The 21,569-nt window shown below is 36.4% G+C and overlaps 1 protein-coding gene across 1 annotated transcript; it reads left to right on the forward strand.

The window, feature by feature from the left end:
* The first annotated feature begins 505 nt into the window (after window positions 1–505).
* Window positions 506–8,045, forward strand: LOC147532475 (serine carboxypeptidase-like 18). Its single transcript, XM_086649352.1, has 12 exons — window positions 506–581; window positions 669–791; window positions 5,495–5,597; window positions 5,799–5,836; window positions 5,963–6,064; window positions 6,163–6,249; window positions 6,481–6,663; window positions 6,776–6,847; window positions 6,941–7,059; window positions 7,186–7,299; window positions 7,443–7,488; window positions 7,590–8,045. The coding sequence occupies exons 1-12, from the start codon at window positions 573–575 to the stop codon at window positions 7,671–7,673; spliced, it is 1,080 nt and encodes a 359-aa protein (XP_086505478.1). The 5' UTR covers window positions 506–572; the 3' UTR covers window positions 7,674–8,045.
* Window positions 8,046–21,569: the final 13,524 nt, after the last annotated feature.

The raw sequence follows: 21,569 nt of genomic DNA on the forward strand, positions 1-21,569 counted from the left end.
CAGGTACGTAGGAGTTGGTGAAAATGAAGAAGTTGAACTATTCTATTACTTTGTGGAATCGGAAAGGGACCCAAGCGTGGACCCGGTTATGCTTTGGCTAACAGGAGGTCATGGTTGCTCGGCTTTCAGTGGTCTTGTTTATCAGATAGGTTCGGTCCGGACTCATGGTCAAATATGTATAGTTTGGACTTTGGGCTGACACAACTCGTTGGCTGCAGATGTGGTCGGCCTAGATTTTCAAACATCCTCTGTTCAAAAACATATATTTTCATATAACAGTTGCGTAAGGATTTAAACTTTAGGCTGACCAACATGATTTATATTAGCTCATATTTTTCTTAAAAACCTGTTTTCTCTAACATGCTTGGAAGTCTAGGCCGACCACATCAGATACGTGGTTTTTGGCTGTTCCGAAGTTATGGAAGATACTTCATGTTTTATTCATTTTTAGAAACCCTAATTAGATCATTAGGGCTTATAATAGATTGAATCCTTTTGTTTAAAGGTCCATTGAAGTTCAAAGTTGGGGAATACAATGAGAGCTTACCCAATTTAGTGTTGAATCCATATTCATGGACAAAGTTAAGTATATATGTAGATTCATAAGTATTTCTGAATTTATATGTTGACTTTGACTTTAATCTTGACTGATGAAAGTGGAATTTCAGGTAGCAAGCATAATATTTTTAGATTCCCCAGTGGGTACTGGATTCTCGTATTCAAGGAGCTTTGAGGGTTGGTTCACTGGTGATATAAAATCAACTGATCAAGCCTACCAGTTTCTTACCAAGGTTCGTTAGTAACTGTAGTTCTATAGGGAACCCCAATTAGACTATGGGCAGGCATATGGAGTGGGTTTACCGTTTACCTATAGATACATTCGTCTTTTTACTATTCCTGCACACGGTGAATCACACTGCCCAAATCTATTTTTTACTATTCATACACATGTTATTTACCCACTGTCTTCTTCTTTAATTTTGCCCGACTGCGTGTTAGGACTTACGAATGGTCGGTGTTACAGTAGAATATTTTTCCGGGTGCAAAGTTTTGAGTGGAAACAAAATTAATTTTGAACTTTTTGTTTCTTCCAAACACCCAAACCTTTAGTTTCTTCCCTCATCTTCTTTTTCCACTACCACCATCAACTCCAGCGACTTCCACCCCAAATCCCGATGACATCTCCACCATTTCAGGCGGCACTTGTTCCTTTCTCGTCTTTCCTCTTTTTCTTTGTCTTCTCTTTCTTTCTCTCTCTTCCCCTTCGCCGGAGATAGAGGCAAGGGAGAGAAGTGAAAGAAAGAAAAAAGAAAATACATAAGAGAGAGAGAGAGAGAGAGAGAGAGAGAGAGAGAGAGAAGACATAGAAGATGAGATTTCGGCGAGTTTCGACGGCAGGCGACATAAAATAGAGGGTGTGTTTGTTGGTTTAGTTTAGGGCCCCACAACTCCTGAGTTTGGGAAGATTTTTAGTTTTCCACCCGTTGGTTTTGTTTGATATCAGGGAAATAATTTCATGGAAATAAAAGAATTCCATGGAAAGTCTTCCACGGAATTTATTCCGTGGAAATAAGAGTTCGTTCATTTGATAGTCATTTATTATTCCGTGAAATTACGAACTCTATTATTTAGTTGACAATTAACTTCTACGAATATAATATTCAATTTAGAGTTTTTATTTACTCCTTATGTAGTAAAAATGACATTTTTTTTCTTTAATGTTACCAAAATTACATTTTCGTTCTTATGTTGTCTAAATTACATTTTTACCCTTATGTTTTCAAAATTATATTTTTACCCCTATGTTGTAAAGTTATTTAACCTTGTGTCATTTCAATGTAAAAGTGTAGACATGCCATTTTTACAAGATAAAAATAAGAATGTCATTCAGACCACATAAGGGTACAAATGTCATTTTGACAACATAAGGGTAAGATGTCAATTTGATATTATAAAAGGGTAAAAGTGTAATTTTGGTTATATAAAGCCAAAATGTCATTTCAACAATATTGTAAACATGTCATTTGGTAAGAAGGCAAAAATGTCATTTGCCTAATGTATAAATAAAAATTTATTTTGCTAAATTTTATGGGTAAAATGTCGTTTAGAAATTATATGGAGATAAATATTAGGTTTCAAGTATCCGAATATATTAAAATATTTTTATTTTGATTTTTGACTTTCTACGGAAACTAATTCCTTGGGTGGAGCAAGGAATTAAAAATTAGCTATTTCATGGAAATAGATTCCCTAAGGAATTAAAGCTATGGAATTATTCTCTGAATTTTTTTTTATTTCTCAAAACGTCGACCTTAGGAATTCCACCCTCAGTGAAAATTCTCACTTCTCTCATTCCATAGTTTGTATTTTTCTCTCTCTTTCTTAGTCTTTCTCCATCTCTGAAGTTTCACATGAAATTCTTTTTTAGAGTCTAGATCTCCCTTGAAACCCTACATAGAGAACTTGATAAGGAGAAAGAGGGAGAGAGAGCTTGACGATAGCTATGTTGTTAGTGAGCTTGATGGTGGTGGTTGTTTCTTAAAGAGATAAGACAGTAATCGGTTGATGTGTGCTAATAAACTTAACTCGGTCATTGTAAATTGACCAACAGTGATACAAATACCTCCTGGGCGATTCCGTCCTAATAAGACAAGGAATATTTTGGTCTTTCCACTCAGGAGAGAGACCAAAATGTCTGTCTTATTCACCTTGTAGACAAGAAGCTCGCCCAAAGAGTCATCAAAGAGGTACTTTTATCATTTTTGTAAAGTGACCAAGTTAAGTAGAAAGTGTGTGAATAACAAAAACTAACTAATTCCTCGTGTGGATACACTAATTCCTCCATGTGCATAAAATTGGCTTTCACAAAAGGAGACCATAATGCATAAGCTCAACATGACCAAACCAAGGGTAAGAGTAAATCTGACCATTGGAGGATGGGCTCTCAAATTCAAATATTTGGGAGCCCATCTCCCATTTGGGTTGCTCTAAAAGGAGAGTCTCTTGGCTGGGCTCCTCTCAGAAAGGCTCTTTACTTCTAGCTACAACTAGTTTGAGGTCATTCCTCTGAAAAGGAGATCCACGTCTCTTTTTTTTAATCTTTTTTTGTAATCTTTTATCATTTAGTTTTTCATTCTAAATTCCAATTTCTCCCCTCTCGAAATTAGGGTAATTATGAATTTCAAATTCTTCACTTTTGTGTCATAAGTAAGGTCAAATTCAAAATCCAAAACTTAGATTACTGGCCAATAGTTTCATTTTTGGAATTAAAATCACATACACATACCAAAAAGAAACATATCAAATTTCTTTTGGAAGCTTCCCTTGTCGTTGGGAACCCATAAACTCCCAAAATAAAATGGTATCCCTGCATTTGGAAGCTTCCTTTGTCGTTGGGAACCCATAAACTCCCAAAATAAAATGGTATCCCTGCATTTGGAAGCTTTTGTTGGGGTTTGTTCTAAAGACACCCAAACTTATTCTCAAATATGGTTTTCTTTTGATGTTTGAAAACATGTTTGTGGGTACTTTTATGGCAAAAGAGTTTATTCTCTTAGTTGATTTACTCATACTTCTTATATCAAAGTTGAGAACTCTCAATCTATAGTTTTTCATAAGATCAAATGAAGAGGAGATAAGAGAAGATTATAAAGAAGAATTGAAGTGGGAAAAATCAAGAATGGTAATTGCTAGTGGTTGAAAAATGATAAAATTATAAGATCAAGGGGTTGAAAAATGATAAAATCATAAGATCAAGGGTTTGCATTATATTACATTGATGATGTTGGAGTAATAATCATGTGTGAGAGCTATTAAAATCAATGGAGTAAGAACTCCAAACAAAACCTTGACAATGGTTTATAATTGTCAATTTTCTCTTTAAAAAGAGAACATACCTAGGCAATGGTGCCAACTTTTCCTCAAATGGAGAAGATAGAAAAGACATTCAACAACAATATTCAACAACAAACAAGATAGCAAGGAGTATATCTCCGCCCACAACCGGACAATGGGTTATAATTGTCCGCTTTCTCTTTAAAAAGGGAAAATACCTGACAATGGCGCCAACTTTTCTTCAAATGGTCTTCCAATGGAGAAAAAAAAAACAACAAAGAACAACATCAACAACAATAACAACAAAGAACAACAACAAAGAACAACAACAACAACAACAACAACAACAAAGAACAACAACTTAGCAACCTCACAATGATGTCTCCATATCAATACCAAGTCAACATCTACAAATTTTAGCAAACTCATGAATTTTTCACTAGCAAAAGTCATTAGTTTGAGGGGGAATGTTAGAATATATGAGTGTTAGAATATTTAGTACCACATTGCCCAATAGATAAAACTTCTCTCCTATGTAACTCCTTATAAAGACTTATGTAATAGCTTAGGAAATCAATACAAATCATTACATTTCTCTTTTCTTACACATACTAATTCATTAAATTCATGAGTTCAGGTACGAAAGAACTAAGGTTTTAAGAATACTTTGTGTCCAAAAAATTAGCAAACAATTAAGAATTATGAAGGAAAAAGAACTCGCCTTGCATCATGTAGTTTTGGTGGTTCCGTAATTAGTGAAGGAGGAGAGGTGAAAAATTTTACGAGAAAAATTTAGGTCAAGGATGAGCGAAGAAGGGGAGGAGTCACCGATAAAGTCATAAAAGAAAGTTTTGCACTTATCATATGTTTGAGATGTTCTTTTTAGTTATTATTATATTGGTCATTATTATATGAGGAGAAATATAATAATGTCATTTTTAGCACTTATAAAGTAAGTGCAAAAAAAGAAGCTCCACGTTAGAGTTTATTTTTTCGCACTTACTTTGCCGTCACTTAGAAGTGATTTTCACTTATTAAGTGAAAAAACAAACGGCCTAAATTGCTGGCACACATTTAATAAGTAAAAATCAGTTAATAAGTGCAAAAATCAAACACCCTCTAAGTTGCTCTTATGAGAAATGTGGTGCCCATAAAGTTCCACTGAACTAGTCATTCATAATTATATCACTTGAAAAATTGCCCACACACCCCTAAGTTGTTTTTTTTTTTTGAGAATTCGACTACGGTCTACGTTAGTCGTTACAAGGCATTGATGCATCATGGAGATGTAATGAGCACGATAACCGCCTAATATAAACTGAGAATGAAAGAGGCCTAATCCCGACAACGAAGAGGCCTAAAACCCGACAAATTATTACATTATTCATAGCCTAAATTACATAGGATAAATCTTGATGGCAACTGCTTCCACCGAGACTCGATCCCACTACCTCATGGTCTTAAGATGGGTGTCCAACCGTTACACCAAAGGGTGGTGGACCCCTAAGTTGTTATTGGAGCCCCCAACAAGGCAAATTTTAGGGAGGAGGTAATGAGGTATGACGAAGAGGGGGGCCATAACACTATAGGGAATGCCACTAGAACTATCCTATACTATTTTATGATTTAAACTAACATTTTGCTTGTCTAATATTTGAAGTGGTTGATCAATTACCCTGGGTTCCTCTCCAACCCAGTCTACATTGGTGGTGATTCCTACTCTGGCCTCATTGTTCCGCGATTGGTTCAAGATATTTCTAATGGTAACTCTCCTAGTCTCTTTTTGTGAAAGCTAACTTTGGTTCAATGATAACATGTCTTGTTTTTACTTGGGAGATGAAAGTTTAAATATTACAATTTCGAAAAATTAGTATATTGAGGAATTTGAGGGAGATTTACCTTACAACTTTCGAATTTGTGAAGTATAAATACGACCACCACTAATAAAATAGATTTAATCACAGGCAATGGAGCTGGAAATGAACCATTCGTTAATCTCAAAGTAAGTGATCAAAGATATAGATGCTTGCAAAGTAAAATTTGAACCATTGAACCATACTTTAATGGGATTATCGATAATTCTTCCTCAAAATATCCAAAAGCAACGTAAATATGGGTTGGGTTTCAGGGATATCTTCTGGGTAATCCGTCAACAGATCCAAGTCTTGATCGAAATTCACAAATCCCATTTTCTTATGGGATGGGATTAATATCCGAAGAACTTTACCAAGTACTAATTTGAATACTCGTAAGTTAAAAATCCTATAATTTCTGAAGTGATGATCGACAAAAACGACTTCTTACGTTAATGTCTTCATGTTTTATCAGTCACTGCAGGAGAGTTGTGGAGGGGAATATGCAAATATAAGTCCTACCAACATTCAATGTCAAATGAATCTTATGTCTTACCATAAGGTCAGATAATAATCGTATAAAGGAATGTTCTAAATTCTAGTAGCCCAGTCTAAACAATAAAAGTGGGCCCATACTTAAAAGACCCCCAAGTATTGGGCTTTCTAAACCGTGTTGCCCCCCCCCCCCCCCCCCCCATGGCCATGCTCCCTTTGACTCAGAGTCGACCCTATGTCCTGACCATCCCCCCTTTTATTTTGGAGAGGAATAAGAAATGTTTAACTTATTTTGCAGTGTATACTTGGAATAAATAGTGTCCATATTTTGGAACCCATATGTTTATTCGCGTCCCCTAATCCAAAACAATCCGTGCTACCATATCGAAGATCTCTTGTTGAGAATTTAGAGCACTCTGCCAATCGAAAAGTACAACTTCAACTCAGTCAAGACCCTCCCCTTCCTCCCTCAGAATGTCGGGTATGTACTATGTTTCATTTGGTTTTGCAAGAAAAGAAAATGCAAGAAAAGAAAATCTACTCTACAATTTTATGTGCATAAATTATTAGTGACCAAAATTTGATTTTCGTAGAGTTATGGTTATACACTCTCCTATTCGTGGACAAATGACAAGAATGTTCGTAAAGCCCTACATATTCGCGAGGTATATATCTACTTCTCCCAATTGTGAGCATACGTCAAGAGTGTTTGGTGTTTCTATGGTTGAGATTTACACAAATGTTTATGACATGACCAGGGAACAATAAAGACCTGGACGAGGTGCAACTACAGCATACCATATAAAAATGAAATCCAAAGTAGCTTGAAGTATCATTCAACTCTCAGTGAAAGAGGTTATAGATCTTTGATTTACAGGTTAGAATATCTTATCACCATATCTAATTGATTCACCTACCATATTTTGCATCTTATGCATCCAGGAAACACTTGGTCAAATACTAATTTTATTTTTCTTCTACTGTATTTACTCTCTTGAAATAGTGGTGATCACGACCTGACTATAACGTTCATCGGCACCCAAGGGTGGATAAAATCACTAAATTACTCCATTATCGATGACTGGCGACCGTGGTATGTCGATGATCAAATTGCAGGGTAAGCCTCTTACTTTTCATAGAGATGTACAAAAATAAACAAAAAATACATTAATAGATAAAAACATAGTAGGAGGAAAGACAAAAAGTTATTTACGATTTCCTAATGAAAATTTCGTGATTTTGGTATTTTTGGTATTGTAGATATACAAGGACGTACTCGAACAATATGACGTTTGCGACATTAAAGGCAAGACACATTTTGCAATCGTTTTTATTTTGATTTGATAATTTATATGTGCAAAAGAAATTGATTACTTGTGAATGTTTTATTTGTGTGTGAATGTGCAGGGAGCGGGTCATACTGGGGCAGAATACAAGCCAAAGGAGGGTTTTGGGATGTTTAAGAGATGGATATCAAATGAAAGTCTGTAGTACCTCATTCCTCTACTCAAGGCATGATATTTATCTTCAAATTGTTATCATTCATCCATGGATATGTATATATTGGAGGACTTGCCCTATTAGGGTTTTAATAAAGACCACATGGGGTTTACTTCTGGTAGAAATTTATCAATGCAATATCAACTACCATGTAGGAACCTTTCATCAAAAAATACTAGGATGCAGGAAGCCCCATTGGATGACTTTAATGGTCTTTAAATTGTCAATAGGGCCCAAAATGTCTTTGTTATGGTAATTATTGAACTTTTTCAATTCACACTGTTAATATATTCATGATGTATCTATGACATGTAATGATATAATGACTTTTGAGTTCAAACTAAAAAAAAAATCAATTTAATATCAACTATGATGTTCGTATATCTCACCTAGGACCACGGGGGTAAGTTTTTTGAGGAGAGAGTGAGTCGGCTGACGTAAGCAAGGCAACTGTCTTCTCCCTCCTTTTTACTTAGAAACCCTAATCTCCACCATACCCTCTGCACATAGGTTTCAATTCAGTCATTAATTAGCACATGCAAAGCAAAATTCGTTGATAAAACTACCAAATAAAAGCTTTTCAAGAATCTTTAGATCATAAAAGAGAATAAGACAGAGAAAGGAAAGGAGTAAAGACAAAATCCAGGCATTCATTCTCATCGAAAAGGCAAACAAATCTAGGTAAAGTATCTCGGGAAGAGAAGGAAGGAAGAGCAACCGGCAAAACCAGAGAAGGTACCCCTAAATCTTTCCCTCTTATTACATCTGTTTTAATATTAATTGCTTAATCAACATGTGGCATCACTAAACCTATTACCGAGACAGACTACTCATTAAGCCTTCACGCATGCGCCGGATTCTATGGGAACTTCGACGTTCGGTCTTCCTCCATTAACGCCTATATTAGTGATCTTACAAGTGGTGTAACCTGGTTAGTGTTCTTCGAGAAGTCTCGAAAACCCCTGGGATTCTGCTCACAAGTGGAGCATATCAACTTTATACCTCTTAATGGCGCATGGATTAGGTAGGTTGTTTGTGCTCCTTCTGCTTTTTCCCTTCATCTTCCTAGTATTAAAGAGAATTAGTTTTAGGGTTCTGGCAGAGTCTCTCTCTTCCCTTCTCCTTCATCTTCATCCCATGTCGACTAATACTACAGATAAAATCGAAGAACTTTCTCAATTAATGCCGATCCAACTGATCAGTATGTCCGGTTATGGGAAGCTAACAATCAACTATCCCAAGCCTTCTGAGAACAAAGAGCTCCCAATAATCTCTTCAGGAATCTTGGCTCGTCTCTGCTGTCAATATGACTACGGTATAAGATTCACACGTAAACATCTCTCTGCCCAATCTAGGTTTTTCAGAGAGAGTCGAATAACTCCCTCGTCTACAGGTCCTAACCACTTTATGATCAAACCTAGAAACCTTATTGCCATGAACGAAATAAACCAAGGCCGACCTTGGATTATAAGGGGTTATCTAGTAGTTATGCAAGAGGTAGACTTTCCTTTCCATGGGGAGGTTCCTGTTCTCATGCAGGAACCAATGTGGTGTAGCTTCTCTGGTTTACCCTCATCGATACAGAACCGACATGACTTGGAAATCATCTTTTCGTGTATGGGGTACATATTACAGATCCAACCCAAAAATTTCAGTATGGTCACGAATTCGAATATTCGTATACAATTCATGTATGATGTTCGCACTCCTCTATTAGCCACTCTAAACTCGATCTTTACAGATGGTGGGAAACCCGTGAATTTCAGCTACTTCAAATTCCCTAAAGCTATATGTCATAAATGTCGAGTAGTTGAACACCCAATCACTCCTTGTATTAAGACTCAAGTTCATCCAGATAGTGTCCCTATGGAAGTTAACTTTGTGGCTCATGGTCCTACTGATAATTGGGCTCTTACCGTGGTCCCTCCTTCACATGCTCAGTCCACCCCTATCCCCCCTAATGAATTGTTTCAGCAGAAAGGGAAGAGAAAGGACTTAGAAAAGTTGGTCGAAGTTAAGATAGAAGAAGATGTTAGAAGACAACTCATGAGCAAGAGGTCGAAGGATCATAGGATGGGTCATAGCTCTCCTTATTCAGGTAGTCTTCAAAGTTAGTATTCTGGTAACTCCTCAGGGTCTTCTTCTATTACTGGGTATGGTCCCTCTAGGTGGTATACACCATCCCCAGAATCCCTAGATAGCATGGAGGAAAGGCGTAGGCACATCTTTGCTGATTCTCTCTTAGAATCTCCGGGTCTACCATTAGAAAAAAGAGTTGAAGGGGATAATGAGTAGGCTGTTCTTGGTTTGGTTAATTTCCTGTCTAGCTGTTCAAGTATTTTGATTCTCTGATAGTATTTTGTTTTAGTTTTAGTTTTTTGTTTGATTACTACTGGTTGATGTTGTAGTAATCTTGGTTATAGTTGGAGACCTCTATTACTATAAGATTGTAGAGGTCTCTCATAGTGGATTTTGAACTTAGGCTTGCTTTGTTTTTCATGAATGGTGAATGTTTTATCTTTTAATTTCTTTTGATATAATTTTCTCTTCTGTTAGCTAATCAAAGTAATAGATTTCAAGCTCTTTGGCATATTTGATTTACTTAGTGATCCTTCTTAATTACTTTTAGTAGTATTTCATTTAGTTCCACATAAATTAGATTTATATATCTTAATTTAAAGTAGCCATATATTAGTTCAGCTTACTGTGCCTTTAATAGATAGACACTTTACTCAAGTTCCTTCATGTTCCTTAGAACAGACAGCCAGTAGAGCATTAATGGGTGCCTTAATCTTTCGACAGAAGTTGTCAGTAGTGGTCATAACATCCAATTCATTAGGTGCCTATAGAAAGTTTAGTAGCTCGGTTAGGATACCTTCCATAATAACATTTAGGTAGGGGGTGTCTTTAGTTTAATTGACTATTTTCAAGAGTAAATTATTATATCTTTGCAGAGGCCCATAGGAAGTAAATATACATAGTAGTATCCAAGGAGATTGAATAGGATAGACCACAAAAGAGTGTTGTTAATAGACAGAGACAAACCAAATTTTTGTTGGAATCGGAGCCGATTTTGGATCGGTTCAAGTCGTCAAAATCAGAAACAAAGCACACCATTGTGTTCGTCTCGTCGAGCTCTTAAGTTTAGACTCAAGAATCACTCAAATCCGATTCCGGATGAATGAGATATTCAAGTCTGAAGTTTGGACGGAAAATGGTTAAGTTAGGGACCAAAAGGCAATACAGAAAAGTTTGCCTGGGGGCCATTCTCGCAAAGGGAACACGTCCAGATCTGACGGTTGGCGTTCTCTCCGCGCTAAAGGGCAGATCCAATGGATGGCATTAGGTCCGTGTCGGGAACGGAGTGGGATAACCCGAAACTTCATCCAACGGCTGATCTTTTTAGATTTCGGGCTAATTTCGGTATAAGCCCATCAGATCTAACGGAGGGCGTTTCCTCCGCGCTTTTGAGAGCGATCTGATGGTCCAAATCTCAACCGACACGAACTGTAGGGAATGAAGTGATGCGTCACTTTATTTCTTAACAGATGCGTCCCTAAAACCCAACAGAAGTGTCCCTTATGAATGCATCTATTCGAAACCTATTTATAGGACCCAAATCAACTCCAAATTTCAATCCGTTTTTTCCAGAGTGTCAAGCATTGTTAGAAGATCATATTAGAGTGTCTGAGAGAAATATTTAGCAGAGTTTTCAAGGAGTTTCATAAGCAAGAAGTTTGGTCCACTTGCATTAAGTCAGAGGTTAGTATACTTTCAAGTTCGACTGCTTTCTGATTCGAACTACCATTGAATCGAAAGGCTAATCGTTGTATCCTGGGAGACAAACGCCGGTAACTGTTTGGTACTATACAGGGCGTCAATTGTCTTAAGGAAAGAGGAATACCTCGCCTCGATTAAAAAAAAAATTATTCTTCTTCTTATCCTCCGATTTTTCTTTTTCTTTTTAGTCTATCTGATTTCTTAATCAAAGACATTCTGATTTTCCAAATCAGAAGTGTGTTGATTTTTTAAGTAATAAATCAGTAAACACAGAAGGATACAATTCCTCTTTCCGATCTTAAATCGATAGTGAGATTCGACTACGAATCATCTGTTCTGGATAACAGACATTATCGGTTAGAAATACGAAAGATATTGAGTTGTTTTATTCCTTAGTTTTTCTCCATTAATTTGGAAAGAAAGTGTTTTTGATTAATTTACAAATAAAATCAAAGTAGTAACAAGTTTCACCAGTGATTCGGTTATAGACTCACTGAGTCAACTCGTTGAATCGGTACACCGAAAACAACAATTTTTAGGGCCCAAAGTTAACATATATCCATATTATACCTTTAGTGGTAAGTCCCTTAGTTTCATCCCTCTTTTCCTACATGTCTTCTATTTCGCATAATGACCCCTTCATCCTTAGTTGGAATATGAGGGGTATTTCCTCTTTCAGCACTAGAAAACATCTAATGCACCTCATAAATAAGCACAACCCGGACATCATATTTCTGGCAGAGACTAAAACTAAATCGATTAATATCAATAAATATATTAAGATCATAAAACACTATAATAACCCCTTTGTGGACCCTATTAACAAATTCGGGGGACTAGTTATGTATTGGAAACACAATATAAATCTTAATATCAGGTACTCAGATAACAATATGATACACGCGGACATCTATAATACCAACAATAATTCGCATAATTTTATTACGGGCTTTTATGGTTGCCCACATCATAAAAACAAACTTAAACCTTGGAAAACTTTAGAAACTCTTAATATAGATAGTGATTCCCCGTGGATAGTCATAGGAGATCTTAATACTATTTTAAACAATCTGGATAAAGAAGGAGGCTCATTAGCGTCTAATTCTTATATTCCCAAAGTTTTATCATATATCAACAAGCTAAATTTATTAGATATGGGATTTAAAGGTTACCCGTTTACTTGGAATAATAAGCAATTCAGGGAAAATTTTATCCAAGAAAGGCTAGATAGAGCTCTGGCAAACCTCCCCTAGCTTCAAAATAATCAGCGCTTTAGTATTAGACATTTGGAGTCGGTGGGTTCAGATCATCTTCCTATTTTCCTGACTGACGCGGAAGAGAGTCATAATAAATCCAAACCTTTCAAATTCCTCCGAACCTGGATGTCACATCCGGACTGTCATGGTTTTATCTCCGATAAGTGGACTAATAATAGTAATATTCAAGTGAACCTAAAAAACCTGAGTAGACATCTCACTAAATGGAATAAGCAAGTCTTTGGAAACATAGAAAACAATATCAAGAGTATAATCACCAATTTAAACACCACTACTAATAGGGAAGAGTATAATATATTAAGTTATCAGCTGGAAGAGTGGTATAGATATCAAGAATCTTTATGGAAAGAAAAATCTAGAAACAATTTTCTTTCGGTAGGAGACAAAAACACTAAGTTTGTTCACCCGCAAGCGATTCAGCATAATAGAAGAAATAAAATTACGGCGATTAAAAACAACCAAGGAGATTGGCTTGAAGAGTTGGATAACGTTCAAGCAGCTTTCACTGAACACCTACTCAACATTAGCACCTCGACCAACAACAATCCTAATCCCAATATTCTCAATCTCTTTCATAACTCTATTACCCAGGCTCAAAATATAGAGCTAGTCAAGATTCCAGATCAAGAAGAAATTAATAGGGCCATTAGTAGTCTTAAAAAAGAAGCCGCCCCAGGGCCAGATGGTTATCCCCCCTTCTTCTTTCAAACGAATTGGGACACTGTTAGTCACAACATCCTTAGCTTAGTGCAAGATTTCTTCACCTCTGCTGAGCTCCCTCAAGAAACTAATCACACGCATATTTGTCTGATACCCAAAACCACTTCGCCTCAGACCCCTGCGGATTGTAGACCTATCAGCCTCCTCAATACCACGTATAAGATTATCACTAAAATTCTGGCAGATAGACTTAAGTACTCCTTACAGAGTATTATATCCCCCTTCCAAGCAGCCTATATCCCGGGTAGACAGATTACTGATAATGTGATCATAGGTCAGGAAATCATACACTCACTAAAAATAATGAAAGACGCCACCGGATACTTTGGACTTAAGCTAGATATGTCCAAAGCTTTTGACAGAATCGAATAGAATTTTCTTACGGCCATCATGACTAAATTAGGATACTCGGAAAATTGGATCAATATGATAACTCAATGTATATCTATGTCTTCCATGGCGGTTCTTGTCAATGGTCGTCCAGGTCCCATTTTCTACCCCTCCAGAGGCATTAGACAAGGCGACCCGCTTTCTCCTTTCCTTTTCACCATTGCCATGGAAACTCTTAACCAACTTATTAATGCAGATCATGAGGGAAATAAATTTAAAGGTTTCCCCACTAATAACCCGAACCTGAATATTTCCCATCTCCTTTTTGCGGATGACTGTATTATATGTGGTCGGAACTCTTTGGACAATATCCATACCCTCAAAACCATACTCAAAAACTTTTGCGACGCTTCGGGGCAAATGATTAACTATAATAAATCTAACATTTTCTACTCCAAGAATTCCCATCCTAAGTTCAAGAGGTTGATCATGCGAACTCTCAAAGTCAAATATGCATCGACCTCGGAAAAATACCTAGGAGCCCAACTATTTATTGGGGCGCAGAAAAAGAAGGTTTTAAATGACATTCTTCAGAAGATAAAAAACAAATTAGAGAAATGGAATCATAATTTCCTTCCTCAAGCAGGACGCACCATTGTCATTTCGACAATAGCGGCGGCCGTACCCCGATACCAAATGCAATGCTTTGCCCTTCCCAAAGGCATATGCAAAAGCATTTCGACTTTGGAAAAGACGTTCTGGTGGGGTAAGTCCAATGGTATATGTACCAAAAGTTGGTCCACTATTTGCCTTCCTAAAAAACTAGGAGGTATTGGTATTCACTCCCCGGAGCTGGATAACCAAGCGATGTTAAGTAAACTCGCTTGGAAGATCAAATCGGAGCCCAAAGCAATTTGGGTTCAATTCTTAAAAGCTAAGTACTATAACAATAGTGATAATCCGAGTACAGCTAAGCCACACCACTCTTGGCATTGGAAAAATATACGCAAGCATCTCGATAACATTGATAGGTTCTCCACTTAGGAAGTGCATAACGGCGAGAAAATAGATGTATGGAAAGATAACTGGATCCCAACACTACACCACCCCCTTCTAACCTATATAACTCTCACATATCTAAGGTCTCGCAGTTGATTGAACAGGATAAATGGAACGAAGATCTTCTCAATAACACATTCGATGTCAATACTAGAAATTTAATTTTGTCAATCCCCATTGCAGGTAACAACGAGGATCAGAGAAAGTGGTCCCTTACTAAATTTGGCCACTTCTCGGTCAAATCCATGTATCAAAACCTATGCATCAGTATGAATTCACCGTTACCATTATCACCGAACTGGAATTTTATATGGTCGATACCAGTCATCCCTAGAATTAAGATTTTCATATGGAAAATATGTGTCAAAGCTCTCCCGGTTAGAGAAAGAATAGGTAAATATATCGACAATAATCTGAATTGCCCAAACTGTAATGAAATTGGATCAATAGATCATACTCTTCTACACTGTCCACTGGCAAAGAATATATGGTTTTACTTCAATATAATTTCTGAACACATATCCTCTGTGGCAGATTGGATATTCATATGGGAACAGAAATCACAAAGGAGTATCACATCAAATAACATTCATTATGCGACAATCCTTTGAAACATATGGAAAGCCCGTTGCGACCACTGCTTTCAACATGAAATCAATTCGATAGATAAAATAAAATCTATGATCATAAACTTCCCGCAATATATTGAGAATACACCGATCAAAACCAAAATAATACAAGATAAATGGAACCCACCTGAAATACCTTTGGTGAAAATTAATGTAGATGCTTCTTTCATCGACATCCAGAATATTGCAGGTACAAGCTTGATCATACACAACAACGAGTCGAAATTTCTAGAAGCACATGTTACAACCACCAGAAGCAGAAATGTAGAGGAAAGCGAAGCGATAGCTATTCTAAATGGAATGTTATGGGCTGAATCCCATAACTACAGAAAAATCATCATAGAAAGTGATAATATCAATGTTAAACAATATTTACAGAACCATAGAAATGAAATACAATGGCAATCGAAAATTCATATACAAAAAATACAGGACATCAAGCAAAGGCTGGAAACAGTTAAATTCACTTATACGAATAGAAATTCAATCGAGCGGCAGACAAACTGGCAAAATGGGCAAGGAAGAGGAATAGGACGCAGTCTTGGAAGAATATTCCTTATATTATTTCTCATATGTATTGTAATAGAACTCTTAAATTTTAGTTTAATATATTATCATTTCAACAAAAAAAACTATGATGTTCGTATGTAAGAGAGTCGTTAATTAAATTTCAAATATATATATATATATATATATATATCCGTATATCACTTTGCCTCTACTTTCTCCCTCCCTCTCCAACTTTCTTTTTCGTCCTCAGTAACCCGCTCATTTTCACTTATCCCTCCCTCAATATCTAAGTTTCTCTCATCTCCTTCCTCTCCTTCCTCTCTTTGTCTCTAATATCTTTTTTGTTGGATTTCTTCCTAGTGGGAAAATATAGTTGGGTTTGTAGTAAACCGAATCCTGGTCCAAGTTGATTTTTTATGGGTCCAGGATATTAGGGTTAAGAGGAAGTCTATAAATATTGTTCTTAATCTTATTTCGAAGAGGTGAACACAATTAGAAACGCACAAGAAAAGAGAGGAGAGAGAAAGAGGTCTGCAACAGGGGCTGAGTATTTTCAACAGGTATAGTCTTCGGTGTTCAGGAAATCCGACGGTAAAATCTTCTCCGATTGAGCTGAAATTTTGCAGAGGTATTTTTGACTTGTTTGTCTAGTGTTTGGACGACGAGATTAATATTTGGTGGCCGGAATTCTAGTGAGTTTAGAGTCATTTTGGCATGTATATTTCTGGGTTGTTTACTATTTCTTGTGAGATTTTTTTTGTGCTTGAGATTGGTTCTTTTGGAGTCTGAGTCTCAAGTTTTATTTTCTATTGAACAAGGAGGACAAGTTTGTAACTCAATTGCTTATAATAGTGGATCTGGAGTGGACTACTTGTCTCGTGGTTTTTACTTCTCATATTGAGGAGGTTTTCCACGTTAAAATCGTTGTCTTATTTACTTTCATCTCTTCGTTTATTGTTACCACTATTCTACATATTTTTCTCGTAACTAACACAAGTAAGGGAAAACTTCTATTCTGCAGCACCGACGCACTCGTTTTTTCCAACATCTTTCTCTCCCGCTCACGATCTTTATTCCTCTCTCTCTCTTTATATCTACCTATTTTTCCTTCGATTTACATCTCACTCCCTCCTCCGATGTACGTCTCACTCCCTCCATCGATTTACCTCTCACTCCCTCCCTATAAGGAGTGGTAATGGTACCCATTTATCCGAAACTAAACTGAATCAAAATCATTTATGTCTGTTCTGAGTCTTCATTTTGATACCCGATTGGAACCGATAAAATTTCATTACTAATTGAATCTAGCTGACATGGACTCGATGGGTACCCGATATCCGACTTTAATAGGTGATTAATTAATACATTTGTAAGTTTTAAGATTAAACTAACTTTTTCTATGTAAATTACTAGGTATTGTCAGTGCCTCCGACACGACGAAATCCATTAAACATGTAATCCTGATGAATTTACGTGATGGTAGAATATATATTGAAGGCCTTTTTTCATGAATTTTAATCGACAAATAAACCTTAATTAGTTTTGAACGAACAAAAACTTCTTTTTAGAAAGTAAAAGTATAGTCTTAATAAATTTCTCAAGTTAGTCTTAATAAATTTCTCAAGTTAGTCTTATTAAATTTATCAAAATTGAAGAACTTAGGGAGACACGGTGAGGGGTAGATTAAAGTAAGAGAGATTAAAATAATGATTAAGTTCAAAGATACCAGTCAGACCGTTATAAATGAGATTTAGAAATGCATCTATAAAATTGTTCATGTAAATATAACATCACAGAACAAACATGAATTAACTTCAAACATTAGTTTTGTTTGTGCCCAATATGGAGGGTTAAATGCAAAGTGAATGTATCATCTTCCAATCGAGTTGCCATTTTTTCTCATTCTCTTGTCCTAGTCAGCTTGTCCTAGTCACAACCAAGCTGCTTTTACGTGATGGTAGAATATATATTGAAGGCCTTTTTTCATGAATTTTAATCGACAAATAAACCTTAATTAGTTTTGAACGAACAAAAACTTCTTTTTAGAAAGTAAAAGTATAGTCTTAATAAATTTCTCAAGTTAGTCTTAATAAATGTCTCAAGTTAGTCTTATTAAATTTATCAAAATTGAAGAACTTAGGGAGACACGGTGAGGGGTAGATTAAAGTAAGAGAGATTAAAATAATGATTAAGTTCAAAGATACCAGTCAGACCGTTATAAATGAGATTTAGAAATGCATCTATAAAATTGTTCATGTAAATATAACATCACAGAACAAACATGAATTAACTTCAAACATTAGTTTTGTTTGTGCCCAAAGTGGAATTTTCACTTTGTTATATGCTTCAACAAAAAAAATTCTTCTTACCACTTTATAACTTATTTGTTGTCGGGGGAGTAGAAGAAGTATAAAAAACCATTAGAATTTTGTTAGAGCACTTGTGGGGTTTATGGAAGAGAAGTTGTTGGTTGAAATTCCATTATATGAAATGGGGTAAGGAATGCCATTAGTTTTCTGTTTTTTTTTTTTTGTTGAAAGAGGAATGCCATTAGTTGAAAGGGTTATGGAATGGCATTACATCTAAATAATTATGGAGGGTTAAATGCAAAGTGAATGTATCATCTTCCAATCGAGTTGCCATTTTTTCTCATTCTCTTGTCCTAGTCAGCTTGTCCTAGTCACAACCAAGCTGCTTTGTAATATAGATCTTTTAATTTGGTCGTTTAAGTTTCTCACATAGTAAGACATTCTTAATGATAATAAAAAAATACATATAATAACAAAATTTATATCAACTTTGAACATATAAAAATAAAAGTTATTGTATATTTTAATAATTCCATCACTTATATCTTATTAAATAAGTTATATTAAGAATAATTAGATTTTTTTTAATGAAGTATAACCTTGAGTAATAACAAATACTCACACTTTTTATAGATTCTAGTTTCGGTTTTTTGTACCATAGAATCGAAATCGAAATCGAAATCGAAATCGAAAGAGCTAGGAACTAGAACCATAATTTTTAATGGATGTCAGTTCTGGGTATTGAGATCCCTGAACAAGAATCGACCCGGCGACACCCTTACTTCCTATCTCTCATTCTTTTATGTCTGTATCGATCCATCTGTCTTCTTTTTTCTGTTGTACAAGTAAGGAGTGCGATTGTATGCTATCTATTAGAGTCATCGACTCGAGTCAATACAATTTGACTGAAAAACTCTATAAAACATGTCCGAGAGGCTTAGCATACTCTGGACTTTCCGGTCCGAGTGGCCTTAGATTGGTTCTAGTCTGAGGTCTAGCTTTGGCTCTCGGGCTGGATTGAGTCCGAGACCACTCGACATTTATAAATTTGAGATTTCAGAGAACCGATTACTATTTACAAATCACTCTTAAATCACTCGAAATAAACTTAAAACTGATGCTAAACATTTCTCAAGGATTTAACCACTTCAAAAACTTTTGAAACACTTTATCAAAAAAATAAAATGTTTAAAAAAAAAAAAAAGATTTTTAGAACCAGTTTCCAATAAGTAATCGAGCTTTTAGAAACCTATCTTTAGTCTATTTATTCAATTATCCAACTTAGATGATAATCATCGAAAAAAAACAAAGAAAACTAAGAATTTGGATGAAGATTTTGAAAAAAAAAAAAGAATCGAAATAAAAATGGACGACGAAGAAGAAAAGGTCAAGGAGTCCTCATAATACCAATGAAAAAGCTGGAAAAAAATACGAGACGCCTACATGGAAATGGGCCTAAAGCAAAAAGAGTAACCATTGACCCTCCAAAATTTTATGTAGACACATCTCTCTTGACTCTGCACAGAAAAAAACTAAATGGTGTGTGGATACAAAATCCCCCCCCCCCCCCCCCCAGAGTGAGGCGAGACGCTTATAACTTCTACAGAGCCAGTCATTGAAAAAAAAGGGTTATTTCCTAAATGGGCCCTTACTTTGTTATCAGCTTCCCGCGTAGCCCCCTACTTTATCGAAAATACCCAGATGACCCCCTTTCCGCCGTTAACATCAAAAGTCCGTTAATTTTTTTCCTTCTCCCTAAACTACCCATCCGCATTGTCAGACGTGCTTGACAACAACCATCTTGTCAAATATTGATGAATCAATTCCAAGATGTACTTTTTGCGATTTTCAACATTAGATTTAACCCTCTCTTTACCTCTTTCTCTTCTTTAGATTTTTCTCTCTAAAGTAACTTTGTTAACTAAATAGACATTATCTGTTTTTATGGACCAAAATCTGTCACCAAAAGTGTCCCTAGAAATCCACGATTGGTGGGCCCATAGAAGGGTCAAGCCCATGAACCAAACGACAAATGGGCCCGGCTCGTTTGCTTTCGAGCATCCGGGGTGACAGGAAAAATATACGCGCATTAAACAAAGGAATCGACCCTGGATGAGAAGTCAGCCCTACACGAAAAGGTTGGTCGTTATTTCTTGAGCATATACCCGTTGAGGCATTACTATTATTCAAGATAACAATTGGCCAAGAATATCATCAACATATCCGTTGGATAGGATTTACGATATCCGCATGCATGTCCAGGCGTTACCATATTCTAGACGATAACCCACCACAAGGTGACAGTTTACCATGAAATACTATATAAGGATAACAACACCCGACATCCAATTCACCCGCAATCAACTAACCACTTATTTATCTCTCACATAGATCATCTAAACCTCTGACAGGCAACCAACGTCTGCTACTATCATCATTTCTTCTAACGACCACCTGATCAAGAAAGACAAGTGATCTTTCTCTCTCATGACGACCATCTGATTAAGGAAGACGACTGATATTTCTCTCTCATGAGGATCGCCTGATTAAGGAAGACAAGTGATATTTCTCTCTCCTGACGACCACCTGATTAAGGAAGACGACTGATCTTTCTCTCTCTAGGCAACCACCTGATCAAGGAAGACGACTGATCTTTCTCTCTCCTCACGACCAAGGGGTGCAAGCACTTTATTTCACTCGACGACCAGAGAATTAGGCAAGCATACGCCCGGTTGTATCACATTTTCTCCCAACGATCGTCTTCCTCAGATAACATATTTAACTCGATAACTCAATCTCTGGTTTATTATTCATATTCAATATTTGTGAAGTTTACTGACTTGATCGTCGGACCCCCCCCCCCCCTTAATTAGGTCGGCACCATCTCGGTGTCCCAGGGATCTTACGGACACGCCCATTTTGTCTCTTGTCATAGGTTAAGCCCAAAGACGTCGTCGGTGTCCGTAAAAATATTAACAGGTGAAGGTTTGATTTTAATTCAGTCAACGACCCGATCCTCTTGAGTTCTTGACTCGCGATTTCAAACCCTCACACAATTTATTTCTTTCCACCTATTTATATATACCTACGGAATCCTATCTCTTTCTCTACTACCACAACGTCCTCAAGGTTAGAGAAAAAAACAAGTATATCTATCTTTCAAGGTTAGAGAGAAAAAGTGTTTCATTTAGAAGCCAGTGGAAAGGAACAGAGAGGTTCACAAGAAGAACAATAAGAGAGAGAGAGAGAGAGAGATAGGAGATGAAAATTCTA

This window comes from Eschscholzia californica, unplaced genomic scaffold, assembly GCF_041429995.1.
Source record: "Eschscholzia californica isolate CP2 unplaced genomic scaffold, dmEscCali1.0.p SCAF_6, whole genome shotgun sequence".
In the NCBI taxonomy this organism is placed as follows: domain Eukaryota; kingdom Viridiplantae; phylum Streptophyta; class Magnoliopsida; order Ranunculales; family Papaveraceae; genus Eschscholzia; species Eschscholzia californica.

Bases quoted from the DNA above. Each gene is read 5' to 3' on its own strand.
- LOC147532475 (XM_086649352.1), top strand. The intron at 792-5,494 runs GTTCGTTAGTAA...TAATATTTGAAG, and splicing joins CCTACCAGTTTCTTACCAAG to TGGTTGATCAATTACCCTGG. The intron at 6,664-6,775 runs GTATGTACTATG...TGATTTTCGTAG, and splicing joins TTCCTCCCTCAGAATGTCGG to AGTTATGGTTATACACTCTC.